The 27,799-nt window shown below is 38.3% G+C and overlaps 1 protein-coding gene across 3 annotated transcripts; it reads left to right on the forward strand.

Annotated features, from left to right (window-relative positions):
- The first annotated feature begins 7,949 nt into the window (after window positions 1–7,949).
- ptprc (protein tyrosine phosphatase receptor type C) lies at window positions 7,950–27,109 on the forward strand. 3 transcript variants are annotated; one of them, XM_068707543.1, is made up of 32 exons: window positions 7,950–8,038; window positions 8,151–8,260; window positions 11,550–11,570; window positions 13,138–13,350; window positions 13,497–13,619; window positions 13,862–13,891; window positions 14,073–14,324; window positions 14,427–14,657; window positions 14,750–14,878; window positions 15,176–15,310; window positions 15,434–15,592; window positions 16,096–16,242; window positions 17,276–17,475; window positions 17,571–17,631; window positions 17,792–17,900; window positions 18,139–18,176; window positions 18,508–18,617; window positions 18,859–18,949; window positions 19,387–19,463; window positions 19,698–19,734; window positions 19,822–19,919; window positions 20,711–20,836; window positions 21,034–21,191; window positions 21,928–22,063; window positions 22,753–22,902; window positions 23,064–23,154; window positions 23,309–23,445; window positions 23,748–23,882; window positions 24,011–24,133; window positions 24,262–24,422; window positions 25,189–25,324; window positions 26,188–27,109. In XM_068707543.1, the coding sequence occupies exons 2-32, from the start codon at window positions 8,197–8,199 to the stop codon at window positions 26,494–26,496; spliced, it is 3,987 nt and encodes a 1,328-aa protein (XP_068563644.1). In that variant the 5' UTR covers window positions 7,950–8,038; window positions 8,151–8,196; the 3' UTR covers window positions 26,497–27,109. The 3 variants fall into 3 exon arrangements, with proteins under 3 accessions (XP_068563644.1, XP_068563645.1, XP_068563646.1); XM_068707544.1 differs by lacking the exon at window positions 13,138–13,350; XM_068707545.1 differs by lacking the exons at window positions 13,138–13,350; window positions 13,497–13,619.
- Window positions 27,110–27,799: the final 690 nt, after the last annotated feature.

The following is a 27,799-nucleotide window of genomic DNA, read 5'->3' on the forward strand; positions in this document are numbered from 1 at the left end:
ATCTTTGCTTACTGTAACTTGACTGGACGATTGGCTAATCAGTTTAACCAGTGGTCAAACACGGTCAGGAGATAGCCGGTGCTGTGTGGTCACTAGATAAGAGGCGCTACTCCTTGAAGGATGGGCTAGCTGCCTCGTTAGTGCTGGGTCAGTGAACTGCCGTCCAGATTTCTAAATGGCCACTCAAATCCCAGAACTGGATTTGCGTGTGTGTGTGTGTGTGTGTGTGTGTGTGTGTGTGTGTGTGTGTGTGTGTGTTTGAGACAGAGAGAGACCAGTATTACTGCTGTCTCTCTGGACTTCCTCACTGAAGGCTCAGTGAGGGGGGGGGGGGGGGGGGGATGTTTAATGGGTTGTATACCTGTGCTGTTGCTGACTTGAGATTAGAGTCGGGCTGCTGAGTTTTTTCCCCTTCTGCTGAGAAAGCACACACACGCTCCTGAGGGGCTTTGTTGTAATATTGAAGCAGGTAAATATCAGTGGCATACAGTATTTAGCAGGCCTGAATAGAGGAGTCCTCAAACTCTTCCAGCCCCTTGACCCTGTGTCTTTCTCTGTGAACACACACACACACACACACACACACACACACACACACACACACACACACACACACACACACACTCACACACACACACTCACACTCACACTCACACTCACACTCACACTCACACTCACACACACACACTCTAACACGAACACACACACTTATCCCCAGCAACTGACCCCCACAATGGAGAGGCAATGAGGTCTGTACTGAGCTTCTGCTGGATTTGACTGGCAGTTCATATGTCCACAGAGAGACAGAGTCGGGGTGTGTGTGTCTCTTTGCGCATGTGTGTGTGTATTATACAGGCCCAGTCTGGCAGCAGAAAGCAGGATCTCCTGGGATGGCCGGATGTTGGGTCAGGAAGAGAGGAAAACAAGAGCGGAGGAAGAGAAGAAGGGTTGGAGAGAGAGATATACATGCATCCGTGTGTGTGTGTGTGTGTGTGTGTGTGTGTGTGTGTGTGTGTGTGTGTGTGTGTGAAGTGTAAAAAATGGATGCATCCTCCCACTCCTGCTGCACCAGGTATTTGTTAGGCATATGGGAATCTCTCCCTCAGCTACATACATGCATATAGCATATGCATGTATGTGAAGTGAATCCGTGGTAGATTTAGATTTATACATTAATCTTCATGCCGTGTGTGTGTGTGTGTGTGTGTATATATATATATATATATATATATGATATTATACATCAACATTTAATGGCAGCAGGAGGGCGGGATCTACCACATTTTTTCACCTCGGTTTGAATGCACCAGATCTGTCACTACACGGGGGGTAGAGAGAATGTCATGGAGGAGGTATGTCTTTCTTCATCGTATCCATCCACATAGTATTTTAATTGGGTTTTCTCTCCTCCGCAGAAAAAAAAAAAAGAGGGAACAGAGGTGAGAGGTGGAATGAATCATGAAGGGGAGGAGGGGGGGAGAAAACATGCTGCTCTGGGTTTCCATCCTCACTTCCCCAGCTATGCCGTCTCACCATTGTGGCACTCACAATGACTACACACCAACACACACATCCACGCACATGCACTTCAGCTAGCCCTCGGTGGTGTTGTAACGTGTTTGTATTGAGCCTGATTGAACAATGGTGCAGCTGACATTCCTTCTGTGTTGGGTAAGGCTGCCTCATAGAAACATAATAATGCTGCTAAACTCAAACCGTCTCTTAGTGACTGTCAAACACTCTCTGAACAATGGCCGAACTGATTGAGCCTAGCAAATGGGACAGAGAATGTCTGCAGATAGAGAGCATGTATGAAGTGTGTGTGTGTGTGTGTGTGTGTGTGTGTGTGTGTGTGTGTGTGTGTGTGTGTGTGTATAAATATGGGCATGAGCGTGTATGCGCATGAGTTTGTGCATGCGTTGTATGTTGATGGTTGATGTACAGGCCTGGAGGGCAAACGCTCTAGGCTGCTCTCGTTAAGAAACTGTCAGTCATCGGCAGAGAGGAACCAAAAGAAGTCCAAATCGCAACACTGAGCGTGTGTGTATGTGTGTGTACACGTGTTTGTGTGTGTATAAAATGCATTCAGCCACTTGGCTATTCCAAAAAACAAGTGAGGGGAGAAATATGTGTGAAAAGGGGGACGGTTGTGGTGCAACGTGAAACCACACTGCCCTCCAGTGGTTTTCAGTTGCTTCACCATTACAGATGTGTTGTGACACTCTGGTAACGGAGGCTGACTTTGTTAATTAAGTAACACAACACGAGGACTGCTAGTTCACTGTGGAGATTTGAGAATTGAAAGGAATGTAAAATATGTTTCTATAACTGTAACTGAAAGAAACAGCTTCATGTAAACGATACTTTCAATAGAGAGGATGCATAAATAAAGCTTGACACCGTAGCAGTGTGCAATGGTGACACTGTGCGTTAAAGAGTGCAGACAGGAAGTAAAAAGAGGAAGTGTAAAAGAGGTTGCTGTGAAAACTTCTCTCTAGCCTTCTGATACATACATAATATAAGTTTTGTGTCTCCATTTAGTTTAACTAAGAATCTTGTATAGCAGAGATCAACAGCTTGTGTGTTGATGTTTATGTATGTTATAGTGGATAAGTTTGATTATTATATGTTATTGACGTAAGAGAGAAAAGTCACTTCCTACATTTTTATCATTTAAGTATGAGCAGTGTTTTAACTGTATAACTGTACTGGGATGGTACTGTTCTTGCTAACTTCAAACGGTGGTTGTTACTGTTGTTTTTTTGGTAATCAGTAAGAAGAGCCAGCTATTCATGTGCAGCCTTTAAGCTGCCACTCAGAGCCTACCACACCAATATTTCTAATACATTTATTTTTCTTTATATTTCTGTGGCTAAATGTTTAACACAAACACAGCACTTTGAAAAAGTCAAGTGCAACTTTTATGATCTTTGACTTAAATTTATTGAGTCATCATTTTCCCTGTCTTTACTTCCTGAAGACTTGAGATTGAAACTTTTGATAAAAAATGTATCTCTCTTTTTCAAGTTTACTCAAAATTAGTTTTCTAACAAAATGTTGTCTACAAGTAAAACACAGCAGGATTGCCCTTTAATAAATTGTTAATGTTTTGCATACACATGTTACCATCATGGTTACCATATTTATAATGCCCTTAAAAGCACCTTTAAACAATGCATAAGTTGGTTAAAACTTCTGTTAAGAGATCAACAGGCACATGTTGAAAAGGGTGAAAAGCAGAATGATGATATCCGAAACCTGTAACCCACATACAAGTGTAGGTGCATCGTGCAAAAAGTGAAGGGAAACTTGCGTGCATTTGGGTGTAGTGCACACACAGGCCTACGCACGCTTTGCAATCCATTTTTATAACACCTCCCTGTGGTCACAGCTGTGACTGCACAGAGGAACTAACAGCACAAAAATGAACAGACAGTCTGGGACCTCCCTCCGCTGGCCTCGCTGTTATTTCTGAGGAGCTTTAGACATTTACAATAATTAGGAGGGGAGAGGAGACGACAAGAGAGAAAGAGGTAGGAGAGGAAGCTAGATAAAACTCGTTTGAGCAACGAGATTGTAGAACTTGAAGAGAGGAAAAAAGAAATTGGGGAAGCTGTTTCTCATCAAAACCACACCCCCTTCCTCAACCCCTATATAAACATCCAGAGCTTTAAAAAGAGGCCAGAAATGCTTTTACTCTTTTCACTAACAATTAATTCTCATTGCACAGAAAACACCCTCATTTGGTTTACATTTGATGTTTACATTAGCTGAGGACGTTTCCATTATACTTATAGACCGATACCTTTCAATTCATTACGCTCTTGTAATAGCATCAGGAATGCACCTAATCTAAGGTAAAATCAGTATACCCCACTGAAATCTTACCAACCAAAGAAAGATGTGGAAGGAAAGACAGTCTAGTTTCCCTTCACCTCACAGGTTTCTTTCTGATGGATGTGAAACAGGGAACCACTAAAAAAGAGCTCATCTAAGGCTAGTCCAGTCAAGGGCAAATAGAAAATGAAAATAGTCTTAGTTTAAGAGCTTGTTTTGTATGATGTAGAGGGTGTGATTCCCTCTGTGTATCATGATGTACATTGAAATCATTGATGTGTTTTCATGGGTTTTCATCTTCCCCCACATTAAACCAAAATATACTGTAGTTTTAGGACTGTTATGGAAATATTGTATATTGTACGATGTAGATGTAAGATTTTTACATTTTTGCAGAGCCAGACTAGCTGTCTCCTCCATCTTCCAGCATGGTCCATGGGCCCATAGAGCAAGCGCACTAGCGTTTCCTTTAACCACGCCTCCCAACCACTCTGCCTCTGCTCAAACAAATGAACAACAGTTCCTCATAACTTTGCTATACTCTGCTATTAATAACACTTAATTCATGATATTTTACAACATTCAGCACTTGCTATTTAAGTTTTCTACTAAAAAGTTGATTTACCTTTAAAAAAAAAAAAAAAAAGTATCCGCTGAGTTACAGATCTTTCCCAATGCAGGTCAATGGATAAAAGGCTTTGTTTGACGGCTTGGTCACAATGTGACATTTGCTTCAAAGCCTGACGCTCTTCCTGGGGGCTTGAAGTGTATTTCCTTAAATGTTTGTCTATTCCCTCAAATCGTTCATGACAACTACAAAGAAGTAAGTAGCACTGATATTATCTCTAGTTTGATCTGCTGCAAATAAAATAAAATATCTGGGTCCCATAGGCTCCCTATAGTAATTGGCTTTCTTTACCAACAACTTATTTATTTGACAGTGCACCATTTGCCAGCAATTGGACGCCAATCATGGTCAAATCTGAAACTTGAAGCATCCAGTAAACATACGTATGCTTTAAGTGGACTTTTAGTGAAGCAGGAAACATCTAGCGTGTAGCAGTCAAACCTTTAAAATTAACAATATTTGTATATTCACAAATTCTGGATTTTTCAATGAAATTAATTTTTACTTTGAACATCTCAGGCACAAATTGTGATCCAGAGAAAAGTGTTTTATATGTCTTAAAAGATGTCTGTAGGGGAACTTTAGATGAATCCAAACAGAGACAGCTGGTCCCTAAAGCTGAGCAATGAGTGTTCAAACTCGTGAGGAAGGCCACTAAACTAAAAGGCAACTAAAACCACTTTGTAAAAATTAGGAAAACAACCTCTCTGTGATCATGGAAAATTGTTGTCATTAAAAAGTCAAAAGTGACTAATAGAATGAGACTGAATGTAAACCTAAGCCACAAGTGTTGAATCAAAATGCTAAGACACCCATACACAACACCAAACTTCACATCTGTGTATGAACGTCACACAAGATTGGCTCCGAACACAGCAATTCAATGTAAACTGCAAATGCAGAAATAATACAGTTTTATTTTCAGCTTAATGGTATTAATAACATGTGCTAACATGATGCAAAGAGATCAAAGATATTAGATACCGATGTGATGTTGAGTCTCAAGCTTATGCAACATATAGGGACCACAGTGTCCTCCATCACTGCCAAGAACATGCATGAGTTTCTGTCAGGTTCAGTTCAGGACCTAATAGATTGTCTCAGTCTGTCTCTAGCGGCTTTTCTTTTGTATCTTTGCCAAATAACGTACAATTAAAACTTATATTAAACTATTTCTAAAACAACATGTTCATAGTTGCAGTTTAAGCTCAAACTAAATAATATGCGGAGAGTTATAGTGGTTCGCTGACACTGTCCAGTGATTGAGTCATTTGTCAGGCCATGTGACTTCTGTTTTCAATTTGAGGTTGGTTTGTGAAAAGACAACGAGAGGCTCAAATAGGCAACAGTGTGTCATTTTATTGTGTGATTAAGACCAAAGGAAAAAAAAACAATTATGCCTTCAAGTGTTGTTTGTGTTCTATGAAATGTTTCAACATTTGTAAAGCTAAAACGCTATATTAAGAGGAAAAAAATAACAAACACAGATATTTATGGTCAATGTGTCATGGGGTCTCTGTTTATTAGTGGCACGTTTCTCTTTACTTCAGTTCCTGACACTAAATCCAAAGCATAGTATTGTATAATAGATAATATAATAAATAAATAATAATAACAACAACAACAATAATAATAATAACATTATTATCAATATTATTAATAATAAATGTAGTATAATATATGAACATAGTATGTTTACTATATGTGTTTGCAAATCAAGTCCAACGGAGTAGTCATTAATCAGTCTGCAGTAGTACTCCTATACATATATATTAAATACAAATTTGTAATGAAAGAGAAAAGATGTGACTATGAGTAAGGAGCCGTGTCACTGATTGGTCAACAACAGGTTCTGGCAGGCAACTTGACTTCTCCTTCCAAGGAAAATGTGCTCTGTGCTCCACTGTTGGTTCAATGTCTGTGTGGTTCTTGAGGTTAAGACTTTGTCATTTCTTGTCACGAATATCAATATATCTCATAGGTTTTTGAAGTAAGGAAGTATATTGGTAATGTTGATCTAAAATGATTACAATGATGTCAGATCTGGTAACTTGACATCATTCAAAGACAAGTTACATGGTTGCGTGACTTGTCTGCATCGAATGATAACAGTTTAATTTAGATTGCATTAACTTGATGCTGCTTGCGGGCTTAAAAGGTTAAGAGCCACTTCCTGATTAAAAGAATCTATACTCTCAGACTTGGAAATAACCAAATACCATGTGTTTCAGTGGTCTAAGAGGAAATCCATATTTAGATCGTCATACTAAAAATGTGAGCTCATTGTCGGAAACTCAAGATGTGCCTATTTGGTTTCAGGTTCACACTTATTTCCACAGAAATATACCATGACACTGTTGTGTAAACACTTGAATCTCTTCAGAATAAACACAAATATTATTCAAAGGTTTAATGTGATCTATTGTGTTCTGGTCTTTACTTTGTAGTCTGTATATACGATAGAGATTCACATCATCCTCGCTGAGCTTCAGCCACTGTATAACTGCAGGTTCAAGTGAAAGCCTCTCCCAGCTCAGTATCTAACTGTCTAAACTCAAAAATGGGTCTGCTTGGTTGCATGTATTATTTTCATATACTGCATGAAATAGCTGACTGTGTTTCATCCAAATTCATATCAGCTCACCACCCAGTGTGTGAGTCTCGCTCCCCGGAGAGTTTCTCTACTCCTCTCCTTCCTCTTTTATCCCCTATTTTCTTGTGTATGTAAACAGAAGTAAGCATTTTGGGCTCCAAGGCAGAGCATGATGATCAAACACCATGCACGATCAATGACTTTGAAGAGATCTAACATCCCTTATAAATGTATTTCACACAGAAGGAACAGCAGAAATGAAGAAATTCACTTCTGGAGCCAATGGCCACATGTTTTCTCTGTTTGGACTGAAAGAAAAAAAAAAGTTGAAGAAAGGAAAGACGCCATCTTTTTCCTTGCACATTGCAGTGCTAGCTCCTCGTGAGTTTTTGATTACATGGCTGAGCGACTGTAGGTCTGTAAGCTTAAGAACAGGGAGGAGTCACTGAGAAAGAAGAGGAGCTCAGAGAAGTTTCACTAGTGTACATCTCTGTCTCTGAAGTAAAATGTTCTCATCAAGTCTGATTTCAAACAATCTAACAAAAGCCAACTAGACAGAAAACTGTAACCTGAAAGCCTCAATGTGTGTTAACATCAACATTTCCTTTCATTTCTCTGTTGATTGGAAGTTAAACTGTGAATTTGATAACAGCCATGTATCTAAAAGCCTAATATGTCAAAACACAATGTTTGAGTAAAAGTAAGGCTTTAATCTAAAGCTAAACTTCACTCTGTCTTTTCATAAGTCAGAGGGATTTCACACTTGAGCAGAAGCAAGTAAAGATTAGATGAGAGAAGACTTCCTGTTCTTGGTGGCGTAGCTGAAATGAGACTTCCTGTCTCATTTCACTAAATGCTAAGGTAAAGGCAGGCTCTTTTGGTGTGACATCACTCCGTCTTGCTTGACTTGAAACCAGAGGCGAGGTTTAGGGTTTGGGGAACAAGTCCAGGAAGCTGCGTCCGCTGATAACACAGAAAACGTATGTAGTTTAAAATAATGTAATTTTGCTTATTTTCTGTTAGAATTTACTTAAGAAGTGGAAATACGGCTTCAGTTTGGCTTGTGAACATCTGCCTGTTGGTCCCTTCTAGGACTGTACTGTATGGTGTGTAGCCGTATACACCCTACGTCCTGGACATGGCAGGTCTCTGTGGTCTCAAGATCCTGCTGCTCTGGGCTGGGATCATCAGTTTAGCCAACTGTAAGTATCCATCTTCATCTTCTTCATGAAGGAAAGGAAAAGCATTTGTGTTTTAATATGTTGTGTCCTTGTGTCTGTCATCTGAAAATCTTCTGGAAGAATAGAAAATCCAGCTTTAAACTCCTAACTTAGTTGCTTTTGAAATTGTAGCATATTGTTGATTGTGTTTATGAGAAAAGGTGAAACTCTTTCCATGCCTCAGATAGAGAGATGAATCAGTCAGCGCAAACACTTGACAATTTGCTCTTTTTTTTTCAAACTGAAAAACATCCCTGCACAAAATAAAATCATTTTAAGTAAAAACCGAGGGCAGAAATGACAAGCTACAGTATATCATGTCTTTGAGTTGTGCCTCCGTTTGTGCTACTTCACGTTTCTTTAACTTTCCAAACCCAGGAACACAAGACATTACAGCACACAGTTGTGATGTGAGAAGCTGATAAGTGACAGCTTTGTGAGCCCCTTTGGCAAAATAATAAACAGTTATGTTCATTCAAAGAGAGCTGTTAATAAGAAGACTCTTTAAAACATGTACTTTCATTTGGTACAAAGCTATGGGAATTTTTGCAATCATGTTTCTGTTCTGCTTTGACTGTGTGTGTGTGTGTGTGTGTGTGTGTGTGTGTGTGTGTGTGATAGTGCGAGTGTGTGTATGTGTTAATGTGTTTGCGTGTGTGTGTGTGTGTGGGGGGGCAGTCTGTCAGAGATGAGAGGTTTTTTTTTCTGGGTGTGTCCCTGCAAGCTCTTCACTTCAACCCTAGTGGCTGTAGGTGTTGTATATGATCTGTGTGTGTGTGTGTGTGTGTGTGTGTGTGTGTGTGTGTGTGTGTGTGTGTGTGTGCATGTGCGTGTGTGTGCGTGTGCAGCATATGTGCGTGTGTTAAGTCAGACCCACCTTGCTGCCTCTTGCATCACTCAGAGTTCTGCTACTTTTCAGCACATCAAATAATTTCTGCTATTTTCAGCGGAGACGTCTGTATTCATGAGCTGAATGAACCCTTCAATCTATTTATTTCACTCTGCTGTCTTTAATGTCAGTCAGGGTCAGCATGTGTCGTTTATGTCTAACATACTGTAGTTCTTAACTATGGTTAGCGAGGTGAGTCATCATGGTACACCGCATTAACAGACATTTTTATTTATATATGTCTTCTCTTTTCCATTGATCGAGCATCTTTTGTTATAATTAAAACATTTTATAATAGCAATGATATTTCATTTCAGAGGGAAAATTTGCACATTTTCTATGGTTTCTTTGCAGATTAAGATTTTAAAAATCTATAATGAGAATATGCAAAAACAACAATGCATTGATATATAGTAAATACAACATGTATTACCAGTATCAAAAAAGAACTAGAATCAGCTCCAACTGTGTGATATACTGCATAACAATATATCTCTTAAAAAGGTAATTTTGCCTGAAAATCATGGAATCTTATACTTAAATAGAAAATACATCTACAGTTTGGAATATAAGGCTTTTAAGTGTAATTGTGTTTTTACAAAGTGGTAATGCTACTTTTATGCAATGCTTTACTTAAGTAACACTGGGCATACCTCAGTGTGAAAATATTTTATTACAAGTCCTACATTCTAAATCCTACTTAAATAAAAGAATAGAAGTATTATCAGGTAAATCTACTTAAAAGTATCAAAATCAGGTCATGCTGTTTCTGAAGAAAAGTTCCCCTGTGAAGGAAGATAATTATTAAACAGTAAATACTTCTGTCATGCAATGTGTACTTGTATCACAAGTTTGCATATTATGGTGTTTTACCATGATGTTAAATAGCAGAAAATATGAGAAGTGCTTTCTCTGTTCACACAAACTGATCTAGATGCAAAATAGTTGCAAGCTTCATTTAGCTGTAGCAGGACAGAGTTGTCAAAATGTTGACCACTTCCGTGTTCCATTCTGAGTTTTCTTCATTTCCTGGCAGAGCAGAGCACCAAGTAGGCTGAGAAAGAGCACAAGTAATTTACTTGAGAATTTGTGGAAAAAAAAGGGAAGTGCAGTGCGTAAAATGAAGAAGTGAGGTCAGAAATGTTAAACATGTGCATGCTTGTTAATGCAAAATATGAGAAGAAAGTAGAGGCAGATAAAAAAAGACTGATGGTGGCAAGTGATAGAGAGAAAACTGATGCATGACAGGCAGATCCATACATCCTTTACAAAATGTCAAGCAAATCAGGCATTTAGTCTCTTACTGTCACTAACTTGTGATTATTGAATACCTTCTCCATGGTCGCCCTGTCTCCCCTTTTCTACTTCTGCTTTTTTCTCAAACTTGGACGAAAAAGCTTGTGACCTGGAACAGGCTGAAGTTACAGTATCACAGTTTTGTTTCACACTTCGCCATGAAGACACTGAACAAGAAAAATGGACCAAGCAGTCTTCACTTAAAACTATTTTTATGAACTCAGTTATGATAAAACGCATGTTTGGATAGCTTGAAATGTTCATAAAGCACAAGTGCGTCTCTCAAACCTTTCACTGAAACAATTCAAATTAGTCACTACAAAGTATGAAGTGGGAAATGTCACTGCAGAGAGCAAGCATCTCTGCTCGATGTAGTGAAACAAGAGCACACAAAACCACATCCTGAGACTCATTGTTTGACTGCCCCCATCACCTCACACTCATTGCGATTATTATAACGAACAAATGGACAAAACAGCCAAGAAGTGTTTAGAGTAAATCCAGTCTTAAAATCAGGGATGTAGTGAGCAAACAGCTTTTTACAAGCCTTTTTTATTCCATGTTATAATACGTAACATGTTATAATAACACAAATGTAATATCAGAATACAGAGTTTGATAAAAATGCAGAAATATTATTAGAAATATTAGGTGACGCTGTCATTTCTAATAACTAAAAACAAGGATACAAGAGAAAAAGTCCATTTGTGCTTTAATATGAGCAAGTGATCTGTGCAAACTGAAAGTAATTGTGCAAGTGTGGAGAGGTTCTAGGTTTCAGTGCAAAGCAGGAAATTGTGGTTTGCTTTTTTTTGAAATAGCAAGTGTGGCTCCTTGCAGCATTGTTATAGCAACCTCATGCAGAACTTCAGATGAAAATGGTTGCTTTCCTCTGTTTGACCTGACAATGCTTTTGGCCCTGCAGGAAGAGTTTTATCGGTCTGATAAAGTGGACACTTTAATAAGACTCAACATAAAGAACAAATCACAGTTTTTGATGTTATTTGTCTCTTTAATTTTCTGCATATTCTATGTACACTTTCACAACAAAAAAGCTCTTATGATTTACATTTTTTCTCTTTGCAGGTCAAGATTCAAATCAAACAAGTGAGTGGGCAACACATACATGTATAACACTCAATTATTATTATAATGAATACAATTCGAATTATGCCACCAGCTATGCTTTGCCTTGTGCAATACCTTCACCTCACACTCTATTTAGTCTGTCTTATCTCTTCAGCACCAAAGCCAGTAGAACTTTATAAAATTAATTTGGTCTGATAATGGAAACAATGTGCTCTATGTATAATGTGTGGCCGAAATATATCTTCTCACTCTTGTTAAGTAGTTTGCTTGACATTCGCCTCGGTTTAAGTGAGCTGACTCACCCAAGGTTTTAATGGAAGACACCAATAAAAACTTTTGACTCTAACATGTTGAAAGAATGAAACAAGAATCTTTAGCCTGGCTTTATCCAATGTTCAGATTACTGTTCTAGAAATATATGCAAATTATCATATCATTTAATTACACAATGCAGCATTTGCATATTTGAACATAACTTTTCAGAAAAGCTGTATTACAAAATAATTGTCTTCATGTAAGTAATCAAATAGAGAAATTCCAAGATGGTATCAAGTAGTTAATTATTTTTAGCCTTTTCACCTGCTGTGTCTCTCCTTAACTGGCCTGCTTGCTGTGCTAAAGCAAACTAACAATTACTGACTATTCCAATACATTTTGGAGAGTAAATTTAGACCCTTATTATGGAAAAATACTCCAGTGAGGGTACATAGTGTTTGTGCTTATTATATTGATTAAGTTATATACAGTAATGATCCCATGCTTGCTCACCCCATTAAATGCATCTATGGTTTTTGCTTCCCTGTCTAAAGTGCCTGCAAAGTGAGTCTACTGTAATTTAAGAAAAAGACAGATTGCTATACTGAGGTTACTTTCTAGGTTGTATGTCAAGTTATACTGTGTCTAGGAAAATAAATCTGTATGAATATGACATTTTCTGGAAAATTCGAAAAACTTCCATCTTATCCACTGATCCTGTCTTTATGTAAATATACCTAGAGTTTATTCTACAGTTTATCTGAGACAAAGTTGATGTCAAATTTGTCTTTTAAATCAAGCTGATTCTCATCAAGTCTGGTTTAATACTAGTACATTTATTGACTCTGAAAAGAAGCTTATTTAGGTAGCTATTGATGCAACGTTATGCCATCACTGTACCTCTGTTGACACAATCCTCTTGAGGTTGGCACCTTTAGGCAACCTGGCGAGTGTTTTATCAAAGAAAGACAGCATTATGTCCAAAAACAGGAAGTACTGTATTTAATCTCACAGCTACAGGTAACGCCATGCCGATTCCATTTCTGCTATTGTAACTGAGCACATCCAGCTGAACACTGCCTTTCCTTCTCTGAATATAAATTTGCTCTTGCCCAGTGCTACTATGTTTTTATTTTTCACCTCTTCTCTTCTTGTTAAAACAAATGTGAGTGAAGGATAGACACATAGCAACACCATATTTGTAACAAGAGGCAACAGGATTTACAATATGTGGTCATCATCATTGGAGGGAAAATGCTAGCACCTTTTGATGAGTAGGAGCTACCATTAAAATACTGTTTGGCCTGATCTTGGTTTTCTTGGAACGCAGATGGTTCAACCCTCTTACCTCCACACAACACCACAAATTCCACTTTACCTACAATGACGAGCTTATCTGTCATCACCTCAACTCCACGCACCGTGACAACAGCTGCTGTCACGCCTTCAGACACCTCAACAACTGCCCACAAACCTCCACTCACCTCACCAACCATCACCTCAAACTCCCCAAGTCCAACGCTCAATTTAACCCGCGCGACTGGTAATGTATTCCCCCTCAGTTTTATTGGGAAGATTTGTGTTGCGTTCAGCGTGATATTGCTGGTATCTGCATTGTATCAGGTAAGACTGTTAGACTGTTAGTAGTTCTATTTGAAATGAACTTCCAGCATGCTCTCCATCTTACAGCCGTTACTCCTCCTGCAAGCACCTCTCCCTCACCCAAACCAAGCAAGCAAATAAACACCACTCAAAACCAGACTTCACCTCCAATCACCACGCCCAACACCGCAGTCAATTCTACAACCAAAGGTTGGATTTTTCTCCTTACATGCCCTCCATTTGTCTTGTCGAGGAATGTGATAAGACAGTTATTTATATAAGTATAGACAACAGTTACTAACACTAGCACTGCCAAGGAATGGATTACTAGAAGTTTATGAAATACTTAAACTTGCTTCACTTGAAAGTGGCTTTGGAGGTTTCAAAGTTTTATAATCATATATTAAAATTTGTTGTTTCTTTCTCTAATCTCTTTTGAATGCGTTCTCCAGCCCCCACACAAGACAATTCAACTCAACAATGTGAGTATCAGTACTATTTTTCAACTTTACACTCATTTTAACAAACACACATAACAAACCACTAATTATATCATTTTTCCAACATCGAAATGAACAAACTGTCTGAGATTAAAAGTTGTCATCAGCTGGTTTGTATTAACCACAGTAGGAGATTTTTTAACTCTGTTGATATTGTGTTCAGGTTCTTTCAAAGTCGATATCATCAAGTTTGGCTTCCTGCTGAAAGTGAACTCTACCACTGCCAACTACACCATCAACATTAAAGAAAAGGGCCAAGATGGCGAACGCATCGTTCAGTCCTTCAACCAAAGCTCTCATGAAATCAAACACCTGAAGCCCTGTACTGAATATGAGCTTAATGTGAAGTTTATCGACAGCGCTGGCAAAGAAACACCTTGTGGACCTGAATCTATAAATAAGACAAAGGAAATGAGTGAGTCAAAATAATTCACTGAATTTCATTGTATCTTCTTTTAATCTATGAAATAAGACGAACAGACGGATGTGTGCAGATCATTTCACTTGTGTATTTCAGGTCATGATGACGTTGAAGATGGCAGCAGCATGCTTGGATATGTTTGTTACCGGAGTGAATGGGACATCAGCTCTTTTCAGCCAACATCAAATAATATGTCATTTAAGCCATGTAAAACAGGCAATAACATGTTCTGCATCAAACCTGATTACAATGACATATGCACAGATTTAACCTTCACTTCAAAAGAGTGTGGGGCTTCCTTTACCCTCAACAAAAACATCACTGTTGGTATGTACAGAAGAGTCCTTGTGTGTTTGAATTGCATGTGGTGTAGACCTTGTGTCATCATGTTTAGTGTGCTGTTTCCTTTTTTTCTACAGATTTCTTAGATCCAAGTGAAATAATTCAGGTGCATCCAACTAAACTTCCTGGAAAAATAGAACCAAAATTACCTCCAAACTGCAACACTCTCAAAATTGATTACACCTGTCAGGGTGGAAAGACTGCAGGTAAAGAGACTTTGTCTGTCAGCAACATTATGAATGGATTTATTTGGAAATAAATAGAGACCATTTGCCACAGTAGATGCTCACACTGTAGTAACAGTTTTACTTAAAACAGAGTCTAAATTGACTTTTGGGGTAAGAAAAAGTCGAGGTATTGCTTTGTGCACTTAATGACTCAATGTAAATTGAATATGTATTAATTTGCTGTGAATGTGTTCACATTTGAGTCCAAGCGCTCATTGGCACCAAGATACAAATACCAGCAGTTGAAGAAAAGCTGTCATCCTTGTGTCTCCACAGAAGCCAATGAACTCAATGGCATCACGAAATGGTCTGAACTGGAGCCCTTCACATACTACAACTGTACTGGTCAGATCAAGCACAACAATATCACCATAAAAAACACGACTATTGTCAAGTTCAGGATTGACTGTGGTATGTAAATATTCACTTCTCCTCCGTGCAATGATAAGAACTTGTATCCTAAGATGACTTTGGAGAAAAGAACAGCTCCAGATGTTCAGTTCAGTGTTGCAGATGTCTGATGTGTTCCAACAGGTCTCACAATAGACGTCAGAAATACAAAGGCCACCAATACCTCCATTCAGTGGAGTTGGAACACGACCAGTCTGAATTGTAAAGATGTCCTTCCTGATCTTAAGAAGCTTTCTTATGACTGCAGTTGTAGCCCTTCTTCCGTCAATCAGAAACACCGTAGTAAGTAAAAGTATTTAGAGTAACCATATTATCATTTGATTCATTTTACAGAAATGCACTTTTGGAAGTCTTTTGAGATCACTTTACTTGACTGTTTAATGTTATGCCCAGCCACCAAGTAAAATTTCTTGTATGTGCAACATACTCTGGTAAAAAAAACAGTTCTGATTCTGATTCTGATTCTGATTCTGATTCTGATTCTGATTCTGATTCTGATTCTGACTTGTCAGTTAACCTGAATAGTGAAACATACTGTGGACATTTGAATCAGTGCTTCATGCTTTCAACACTTTTACTTTTTATGAAGTTTGATACAGAAATAACATTGAACCATAAAAAAACAACAGTTCAATGTTATTTTTTTGTTTGCTTAATAGTACAAAATGTATACTCAAATGTAACTTGACAAACAAAACAATCTGCTGTTGTATATTTCTGTTATTCTGTTTTTGTCGCTATGTTGTTAAGTCAAACACAACCAAACTAATGAAACTATGTTGCAGTTCCAGCTAACTCAAATTCATCAGGAGGAACGTGTAATATTTCAGGATTGAAACCATACACCTACTATTCCTGTGAAGTCCAACCCAAATACAACGACTTGAGTGTTAACACATCAAAAACTGTTAAACACAAAACTGAGGCTGGAAGTAAGTGTCTAAAAAAAAAAGACTGACAATTTATTTATTACGGTTTTAGTAATAATATTTCTGAAAGCAAATTGTTCTATCCATTATTATAAATTAATTTATGTAATTTATCTGATTCCTGTCTGTCTTTTTAAACATGTGACATTAAATGATGATAACCAGACAGCAAGTCAATCCCTGATACCAATACACATAACAGTATGTAGGCCTACAGTATAAGAACACCACGCTTCCATTATAATGAACATTACAATGCAGCTCCAATCATTAGTGAAGTGCAGCGTTTACTCTACGTGTTATTCTCTGTTCAGCTTCAGTCAGTTCTGACCTGTTTATTTATCACAGGTGGTGAGTAGAGTCTGGAGTTTGGTACCGGAGTAATTATTGACTAGAATTATAGACAGATACATTCCAATTAATTTGTACAAATATAAGAAACAAAAAGCATTAACATTACTTCATGACATTTGCATTCACTGTAAATCCTGTCTTTAAATAATACATTTTAAACAAACAATAACTTTGAAGTGAAATCCATTTTTTTGTTATGTAATGTACATGTTATTCCATTTACTTATGTGTCTGCCAATCATAGACCATCTCTTAATGAATAAGTTTCCTGCTTTAACATCTACAGTTTACATTTCAGGACAGCTTTATTTAAAAAATATGTAAAGTATGTAATGTCAGACCTACAGATTCTTCACACAACATCCTTAACATAACAGCTGTGTGGGACAAAACGTTTAGAAGCCGTCATCGCTCATCATTTAGAGACATACAAGAATACAGAATAATAACTAAATAATTATATTTTCTGATCCTTTTTTTGTTTTCAAAGTAAATTAGATTATCTTTCTTTGCACATTTTGTCTTTATATCACTACTGACAACCAGGACAACCAATCCAGCGACACATAATGATGCTTATCAGTGTTAAAACGGCTATTAAAGCGAACTTAAGTATCACTGTATGACTGTGAGTAAGTGTTGTAGCTAAAGGAAAATGTCTTGTTTTTCTTCACTCTCTTAGTACCAGAAGACATTACTTCACTGACGGTGGAAGTTGCAGACCATAACGTGATAAGAGTATCTTGTGCTTATAAAAATAGTTGGAATGGGCCTGATAGGAATTACAATGCAAGTCTTCTTGGTGTCATGAAGATAGATTACAAAAACAAGTGTGAATTTGAATTCAAAGACCTAAGCTACTCAACGGAATATAAACTGGAGGTTTGCATAATCCTAATTTTTGGTTTCACAAGATTTATTCATCGTTTTGTTCAAATGCTATAATTCATGATTACGGGATTTTTTTGTGTTTCCAGGTGACTGTTTGCAATGGAAAACTTTGCAGCAATCCCAAGACAAAATCTGTTACCACTTCCTGTATGTGCTGTTCTAATTAATGCCAAAAATTGTCTCACATTGTTCAGTTGAATCATTTAACACATTTTGCTTTGACAGACGGTACACACATCCATTTCTAAACATTGCATCTTTAACATAAATGCCACCACTTTGATATTAGTTCTCCATCATTTTACAGATAATGACAAAGCTGTTATTGGGTTTCTGGTCTTCCTCATCATCCTTACATCTGTGGCTCTGCTTTTGGTCGTCTACAAGATATACATTCTGAAGCGCAGAAAGTCCCAGTAAGGGTTATTCTGTCAGTTTGACTGTGATTGTTTTGTTTTACACATATTCACATATCCAATACATATATTTTCTTTTACAGTACACAAAGAGAACTTTCATTGCATTGCAGACATAAACATCATCACTGTTATAAAGCTCTTTATGTAGGCCTTCTTTTTCCATTCTCTATATATAATGTCTGTATAATTAAAATTATTTTGGGCCAATCAACACTCTTTTTTTTGTAATTTGCAGTGACCTGGGTGAAAACATGATGCTTATTTCTACAGCAAGTGAGTCGATTTTAGATTTGTTTCAGGATCCTGGATTTTGTCTTGAACCAGATGTTTAAAGCAATCTTTAAGTACGCGATAAAAGGCACTCACGTGTAGCAGCTACTGTTTTCAGATGATTTATGTTTTTAAAAAATCGGAGTATACAGAAGTATTCTTTAATTCCTTGTTAGAAAATATAGAAGCATGTTTCAAGAGAAATAATTCATAAAAACACAGAAATATATTCAAATAGTTACTATACTGTAATTTAGAGGAATGACTAGTAATAAATTACTTTTAGCATTATGTTGTTTCTGTATCTTATCTGCTGTCTGGTTTGTTGTTGTAGATGACGAGGAGAACCTGATGCCTGTCGAGCCGATTGCAGCAGAGGTCCTGCTTGAAGCTTACAAGAGGAAGCTTGCTGATGAGGGAAGACTTTTCCTGGCAGAGTTTCAGGTTAATTTTATATCTTTGTTATTTTTGGAGCATTGCTTTTGGTATTTATTGGTCTTTATTGAATGTAACAGAGTGGCAAAGAGGAAGATGGTCAATAGTGTAGTAAAAGTCCAAGCTGGACTTGAACTAATGAAGTTGTGTATGCTAAGGGCCTTACCCACTCATAGATTAGAAGTGTGGATGGTACTTTAGAATTGCTGCTTGGTGTTTGGCAAATGGCATAACTTGTTTCTGCTTTCAGAGCATCCCCAGAATCTTCTCGAGGTACACCGTGAAAGAGGCCAAGAAGCCCTGTAATGTCTCCAAGAACCGCTATGTGGACATCCTGCCATGTGAGTCTGTCCAACAACACCTGAGGCTTTGTAGATAAAAGAGATGAATGCATAAGTCCGGTTGTGTAATGTGTTCTATTATTCCTTGTTTTTACCATTAAACCTCACCAACAAAACAGTAAATCACACCATCAGTTGCAAGTAGGATTGTCTACACTCATAGATTGTGCTTACTGTATATACTGTGGCAGCTATTTCTTTAATATTTCTAAGTGTATTCAACTATTTTGGAAAATGTTTCAAATAAGTGAGCAGGTTGGTTTTATTCCAATATTTGAATCAATGTGAGATATACCTATTACATTTCATGTTATGCCTCCATAAACAGCTTCTTCATTTCCAGAAAATGTGCACACACTCCTCGTTCATTAAGGGTTGTTAAGGTGTCTTCTGTGATAAAAAAAGTAATAATCTATTAATTTCCTGTTTTGAACCAGATGATTATAACCGTGTCCAGCTGACCACCGGAAATGGAGAGGCAGGATGTGACTACATCAATGCCAGCTTCATTGATGTATGAAAAACACCCACATCACACTACTACAGCTTTTCCAACCACTGCTGCAGTCATAAGAATGACCAAACAACATACACATTTCAACAAAAAAATAATAGCCAGAATAGCCACGTTAAAGAGCTACATTTTTGGCCTAACGGCACAGTTTTAGGGAGCTAAATAGAGACATGGTTCATAACCCCTTTCTGATATTACACACCTTATTAAGCATCATTTGTTTTCCTCCTGCAGGGGTACAAGGAATCCAAAAAGTACATTGCAGCTCAAGGTAAAGTAAAGTTCTCATATTCTTCACACACTCAGTCAACACTATGTTTCTGGATGAGACTATGAAGATATTCTGTATGTGCCGCAGGGCCGAAGGATGAGACTGTGAGTGACTTCTGGAGGATGGTCTGGGAGCAGCAGTCCTCCATCATTGTCATGGTAACACGCTGTGAAGAGGGAAACAGGGTAAGAACAGGAGTTAAAACTTTTTGTTGACTTTAAATATTGTCCTGCCTCCTCCTCTCATCCTCCTCCTCTTGTCCCCTTGCTCACACTTCCTCCATGTTTCAAAAGTTCCCAAAAAGAGGTGAGCTTATCAAAGGTCTGTTTATACTGGTCCACTAAAAGACCTCAGGTAAGCTCACCTATTTTGTATGGCTCAGGCAGATGTGTTCAATTTGTATGTTCGTGTGTGTGTGTGTGTGTGTGTGTGTGTGTGTGTGTGTGTGTGTGTGTGTGTGTGTGTGTGTGTGTGTGTGTGTGTGTTGCCAGTTCCAGGTATGTTTTGCATTTTTGTATCTAATGTAGGAAACAGTGTATAGTGTTTTGTAAGACGTGTGTTGCAGAATTGCAAACAGAGCAAAGCAAAATGTGTTTGTATTTTTAGTGCCTTTGTTTAAGGCATGGTTACAAAACTTTTGATGCTTAAGTATTCACTTTAAGTGTGTAAGCAATCACTAAAAAAGTATATTTTTTACATAACTGACTGACTTGAGTCTGTCTGTAACTTAAACACACTCACGTCATAGCTACTCGGCCACATGTAGGCTACTGTATCAGATATAGACAAGCCCAAAATTCATACTCATGCGCACACTGTGTTCTCATTTGGAGATTGTTTGTACTTATCTGCTTTTAACATGCATCGACTGCATATTTGAGTTTTGGGTTAAAGTGCAACAGTGTTACTGATGTGTTACTGATATGTAAAATGTGTCCGTCACTCTCTTTCTCACCTCTCACATGTTGTGTTGCAGGTCAAATGTGCGCAGTACTGGCCGTCTCCAGACCGGGAGACAGAGATCTTTGAGGAGTTTATAGTGAAGCTGAACTCAGAGGACCACTGTCCGGATTACACCATTCGCCATCTCAGCCTAACTAATGTGAGTCTCCATGAAACGTTTAATATGGAAATGTATGTTCTCGCTTTTTAAATTGTGTGTGTCCACATGTGAGTATGTGTAGAAGAAAAAGGCCAGTATTTCTGTCCATCTTTATCTTAATATACTTGATTGAATATTTATTATTCAGTGTTATTATATGTCTTTGTGCATATTTGCATAACCATGTGTGTCTGCAGAGGAGGGAGAAGAACTCAGAGAGGGAGGTGACCCACATCCAGTTCATGAGCTGGCCGGACCACGGCGTCCCCGGGGAGCCACATCTCCTCCTGAAACTGAGAAGGCGTGTCAATGCTTTCAAGAATTTCTTCAGCGGCCCCATCGTCGTTCACTGCAGGTAAGTTCAAGCTCCCATCCTAGATCAGTTAACATTCACTTCTGTTTCTTCCAAATATCAACATGAACAACATTTTAATTTGCTAATCGTAGCTGTGGTTTTGTTACACTGGATGTGATTTCTTCTTCTTTTAGTAGTTTGGTGGTACAGAGTACACCAGTATCTTCCCATTTCCCATTATTTACTTCTAGGCATGCCAAACCTGAGAATACATTCTGTGATAGTTTTTCCAGTATTTAGTGCCTTACTGTCAGAGGTGTACTCATTTGTATCTTACATTCTGTATCGTGTTTTGTTCAATTTGTATATATCGCAGTCATATACCTTCCTATTGTCACCACCTTATTGATTTATTGTTTATCTTTATATACAGTATACGTCTTTATAAACGTGTGCTGCTGTTAAACTGCATTTAGTAGTACCTATACTGACAGAGTGGCAGTAAAGTCTGTGTTCATAGCCAAGTAATTCCAAACTGGACTCCTAATTCACCTTCTTTGTACTAATGAACAGTCCTTCGACAGTGTTGTGCACACAGTAGATATCTTCAAGAGTCTTTTCAGGCACACCACTGAACTTGCTTTATTACAGATTAAAAGATGTCACTGGGTTTCAGGGGGATTCATCAGGCCGTTTCCCATCTATTTGCTTTAAAACTGATGCTTGACTTCATCTTTACTTGCCACTGATAGACATGTGTACCAACATGTATTAACACAATGTTATTCATGTGTAGCGCGGGAGTCGGCAGGACAGGCACCTACATTGGCATCGATGCCATGATGGAGGGTCTGGAGGCGGAGGGCAGAGTGGACATCTATGGCTACGTAGTTAGACTCCGCAGACAGAGATGTCTCACGGTTCAAGTTGAGGTGAGATATCAGTTTAGGTCATATTTTAGGCACAGTGTGTGTCTCAATAGAGTTACGTTAATTGGCTGAGTATGTTGAAGAATGTGACTCCAGGTCTCAGTGTATGTACTCACAGCTCAAAGACCAAACATACAGGAAGTAAAGCCACATGAACAAATAAAGATAATTAAGCAAAAAAGTATACACAAGCATTGATACAGCCGTTATGTAGACAAACAAACACACACTCTATACATAGAGGTTAATACAGTGTTACTTTACACTGTTGTCCAAGATTATGGTCTGATTAGTAACTACACTATCCAGAGCTTTTTATTCTGAGTTTATTAATGCATTATTTAAAAGCAGGTATTTATCATTAATTCATTTCCAATACCTTTTATTTATTTTTTGTTCATAATGGCACACTGTTATAACAAAGTCTATAATAATTTTTGTAGTGCACTTCAGGATCTTGGCTTTATCGTTTGTCAATGTACATTTTGAATGTGTTACACTATACATGCCTGGCTTAATGAGTGTGATGGTGATGTGGAGTGAAACAGTGTGCTCTCTAGCGCCCACCAGTGGGCAGAAGCTAAAAGATAGTTGTGCGCAGTAATTAAGTGGGGGATTGTGTAGCTCAATAGCAGTTTGTGTCCCCAAAGTGTATGTCCTTTGTTTTTTTAAATACGTTTGTCCGCACACAGGCCCAGTACATCCTGATTCACCAGGCGCTGCTGGAACACAATCAGTTTGGAGAGACTGAGATCACTGTGTCTGAGCTCCACAGCACACTGAGCACGCTAAAACAAAACAACTCAGGAAATGAACCCACCTTAATGGAGGACGAGTTTGAGGTATGACACTCCACAACATTAGTGTTTCTAATCCCTTTAAAACTATGCCAAATGTAGTCCTACCCTTTCTTTTTTCCCCTTCCCACCTCTTATTATTTAATATGGAAGAAATTACAGACCTTCATATATCACTGGTGAAATGTCTTTGTCTTGTAATTCAGAGACTCCCCATCTATAAAAACTGGAGGACATTCAACACAGGGATTACAGAAGAGAACAAGAAGAAGAATCGCTCTTCATCTGTCATCCCATGTAAGTATCAGCTCAACACAGGGACAAATGACAATTTGAACTATAGAATAACAACCGTAATATATCTGTGTATATGCACTATGTTTATAATGTGCATTACAGTGTACATGCAATCATATACCAGAGTAATTATCTTCAATTTAACTTCACTCAGATGACTACAACCGAGTGCTGCTGAAGCTAGATGAAGGACGCAGTCATGATAGTGACCCCAGTGAAGAAGATGAAGAAGACTCATCAGATGAGGAGAATGAGGAGTCCACTATATACATCAATGCCTCCCACATAGATGTATGTCATTTTACTCGCACTTTCAGCTTATTTACTAACATGTTTCTGCATACTGTACCTCTGACATTGACCTGGATGCCAGGACAAAAATAACAGTGTTTTGTTTAATTGCAGCATGACAAACTGTTTTCCTGTTACCATCTTTCCTGTTGTAGCAGGCGTTATCTCATTAACTCTGAATGAATTCCCATCTTGCATGCAGTCGGTTGAATTTCAAGACAAATCTAATTGAATTTACCACATCCTATTTGTTATGAGTGTGTACAACAATAGATGTGTGATGTGTTTTCTTGCCCACACAGGGATATTGGGGTCCACGCACCTTCCTCGCAGCGCAGACTCCGCTGCCAGACACCATGGCTGACTTCTGGTCGATGGTTTACCAGAAGAAAGCATCTACTATTGTCATGCTCTCAGACTGCAGTGAGGGAGATCAGGTATAGTATCATGCACATATCATGATATATAATGTTGTATGTACCTTTCATACAGAATACTCTATGCTCTTGGTGCATATACTGTATGGGAGATACACTTGTTTTCTTATGTGTCTTCTTGTTCACAGGAGTCGGACTGTGTCTATTGGGATAAAGACAAGAAAACATTTGGGGACATTGAGGTTGAACTGGCAAGCACGGACACCTCCCCAGCTTTCATCAGCCGCAATATGCTGATACGTCACGTCAAGGTAACACAACAGCAACCTACTAGCAAGGTCTGCCCGGCTCTATTCCCATATTTATCAGCATCAACCTGTGATCTGACCGGTCATTTCAATGTAACAAGCTGTTTTAAACCCCACATTTCTGTCAACAGAGGAAAGAGAGTCGGCCAGTGAAACAGTTCCAGTTGCTGAAGTGGGCGAGCGGCGAGCTGCCGGAGAAAGCTCAAGATCTCACGGACATGATCAAGGACATCAAGCACAGCTGTGGCGGCAGCAAATCACAGAGGAGCATGCCCATTGTGGTCCACTGCAAGTAAGACAACCTCACAGAAAATGTCCCCTGGAATCTCAGAGGGGCAGTGTGTATATAGCCACAACACATCCAGTTTTTTTATAAGGAGCTTTCAAAGCTCAATTTCAGGCCTTTAATCTCTTTTGGAAGACAAATCCTCCCCACCGACTTTAGTTTCTGGGCAGATCTACGAAGTCAGCTTATAGAGCTTGATAAAGGTCACAGATCATATGACACCAAATTAAACTATACAGTTACAGACCTTAGGTATTTGTAGAAAAATATCAGCAGATTCTAATTTTAGCACCTAAAATTTAATAATCCTTAATTACAATTAAAGATGCTCTAAAGAGACAATTTAGCAGTCTGGCGTGAAAAATATATTTTCATTAAGCTCCGTACAACAAAGTGGAAGAGCAACATTTATGTGCAGTTCTCATGATTAATCATATGTATAAACAGAACAGGAATAACCAATCAACATATCAATCAGTTATGTGTTTTTTGAAAAAATATTGTTTATTCAAGTCTATTTTATTTGTCTGAAACCCTTAACATAACCAGTAGCAATTAACAACAGCAATCTATATATACTATATATTTGCTGCAGCCCGCTACAACCTGGAAAAGGTAAAGTTAAAAGGATTAATAGGAACAAATAATATAATAGAGGCAAAAATGTGATCTAAACCTTCTGTGTTTGTGTGTGTGTGTGTGTGTGTGTGTGTGTGTGTGTGTGTGTGTGTGTGTCTGTGTGTGTGTGTGTGTGTGTGTGTCTGTGTGTCAGTGATGGCTCGTCCCGTTCAGGGATTTTCTGTGCTCTGTGGAACCTGCTGGACAGCGCTGAGACTGAGAAGCTGGTGGATGTTTTCCAGGTGGCCAAAACCCTACGCAAGGAGAGACAAGGCATGCTCTCCCACCTGGTAAGAAAGAGGAACTCAATATCTGTTAGCACACAGTGTCACAGCTTTAACTTCAAACAGTGTAGAGAGTGTAAAGTATTACAGCACTTGGCTGGTCAGTAACTCAATAATGTCAATAATTGACAGATGATGTTCTGCCATGGTAGATGAGTTGTTGTGTACCTCTTACATACTGTGGTAGGTTTTACCAAAGGTTTAATGTATTGTTAATGTATTTCACTTCACCAGAAAACAAAATTATCTCTCCCCTTCAATTTATTTGCTTTTCATTTTATTTAAAGAAGAAGAATTATAGGAAAATTGAGCTTTAGTGAGTGTTTACGGCAGCAGGACGGTGTATGATTGACTCATAATAAACTACGGTGCCCATGTTCATCGTAATAAGGAAACACGTGTTTTTAATAGTTTAGAACTCAGAGGAATCAGATACACTTGTTAGAAGGATATGAATTGTTGGTTTTGATCTTTTCTGGCATTTGTTTTGATAATAACAAAAATATATAGAATATCGTAAGATGAGTCATACAAAGCTGTTTTCTGGTGCGCTTATTTGTGTATTGTAAAGAAAAGTAAAGGTTTACTCTACAGCACAGCACTGCACGTGGGTGTCCGTGGCTCAATGGGTAGAGAGGGTTGTCTGGCAAGGTCAGCGGTTCGATCCTTGGCTGCTACATGTCCTATGCCGAAGTGTCCCTGAGCAAGATACTGAACCCCTAAAAAACTGCTTCCTGGGCGCTACTCAGCAGCCCACTGCTCCCAATAAGCTAGGGATGGGTTTCGCGTATATGTATATGACGACATTAAACAGACCTTTTTTTTTTTAGGATTATGCTTCCGCTAAAATCTGTCTGCGTCTCTTACAGGAGCAGTACCAGTTCTTGTACGAGGCCCTGGAGGGTGTCTTCCCTGTCCAGAACGGGGAAGTGAAAGCAGTGCAGGCCTCTACGGGTGACTCCGTCCAGGTTGTCAATGAAACCAAAGCAGCGGAGCAGCCAGCGGAAGAGAAGGTTGAGCAGCCAACCAGCACTACCAGCAACAACCAGCAAGCGGCAGCAGAGAGCACTCCTCTTGTGGCTGATGGAGGGAAGGAAGATAAAAAAGAGGAGCCTGAAACAGAGACAGTACCACTAGAGGACACCAGCAACGGTGCCACTGTCACTGTGGAGGTCTGAGAGGGCTGACTGGCTGGCTTTACTCTTGGGAATAAGCGCTTTAGTTGAATGCTTTCTTTTAATTACTTAACAGTATGAATGTATAAACAGTGTAAAGCTTTCACACAGTGTTGTGTTGACATTTGTTAAAGAATTTGATCAAATATTATGTCAATTTCCAAAAATATAATTTTTCTAAGTTATAAATATTTTCAGCAGAAAAGTGTAAGGATTCAAATAATAAGTTCTGTGAGCAACGTTAACCAGAAATGCTGTCATCAAACTAGGGGCCTTTGTGAGAAATTTTAAATTATACCTATATAAGTGCATGTTGAGTTTGAATTGAGTTTCTGTATTTTTTTTCCCCCCTAAATAAACAGATTGTATCATCTACAGTTATACACACACACACACACACACACACACACACACACACACACACATACACACACACACACACACACACACACACACACACACACACACACACACACACACATATATAGTCGTTCAGTTCAAAAATTGTCATATGACACTGTGTCATTTCATAAAAAAGACATTATTTGTTAACATAAAAAGTGTTATTTATGTTGAGTATATGCATATTAACAATAAAGTTTAATTTTTCTGCATAGATTAACTTTATTTTGTTGGTTTCCCCAAGTAAATCAGCTTCTTACTATAATCAATCATCTACATGAACATTTTCTGCAAAAGTTAAAACAGTTTTGATGATCTCACATGAGAGATGTCTGTGCTCTTCTCACGTTGGCAGGGCTCTGTTGGAAAGACAATGTCACATATTTACGTTCACCAATCATGATTAAGCAATATTTAAATCAAAATCTGATGACAGTTGTGGAGTTGTTAGCTAGCTAGTGCTCATCAAAAGATGTGACAGGTGGAAACAATGCCCTAAAGATTAAAAAGGAGGGCTTCTGAATGAAAGTTGCCATTTTGATTCCCTTTGAACACCAAGAGTATTAGTGAATAACGCTCCCAAAAACTCACCGCTGGATTGCCTTTGAGCAAGGCACTTAACACCCAACTGCTTAATAGACTGTGGATCAACTGGTAACCAGGTGTTCAGTTGTTTAGTTAAGTTACAACAAGGGCACAGAAGTCACTAAAATACAAATAAAGTTGAAAGATTATAAAATATAATATAAAAGACAGAGGATAAAACTGTGGACAACTCACAATACTTTACCTTGATACAATTTAAAATCAGCTGTTTGTGTAATAATTTTCAAAGGCAATCAGTTACAAATTTTAAGACGCACAAGATACAAAATGAACAGTTTCCTCAAATTCAGCACAATCA

This window comes from Cebidichthys violaceus, unplaced genomic scaffold, assembly GCF_023349555.1.
Source record: "Cebidichthys violaceus isolate CVI_PGR_0920_01 unplaced genomic scaffold, fCebVio1.0.p SCAF_13, whole genome shotgun sequence".
Taxonomy (NCBI): domain Eukaryota; kingdom Metazoa; phylum Chordata; class Actinopteri; order Perciformes; family Stichaeidae; genus Cebidichthys; species Cebidichthys violaceus.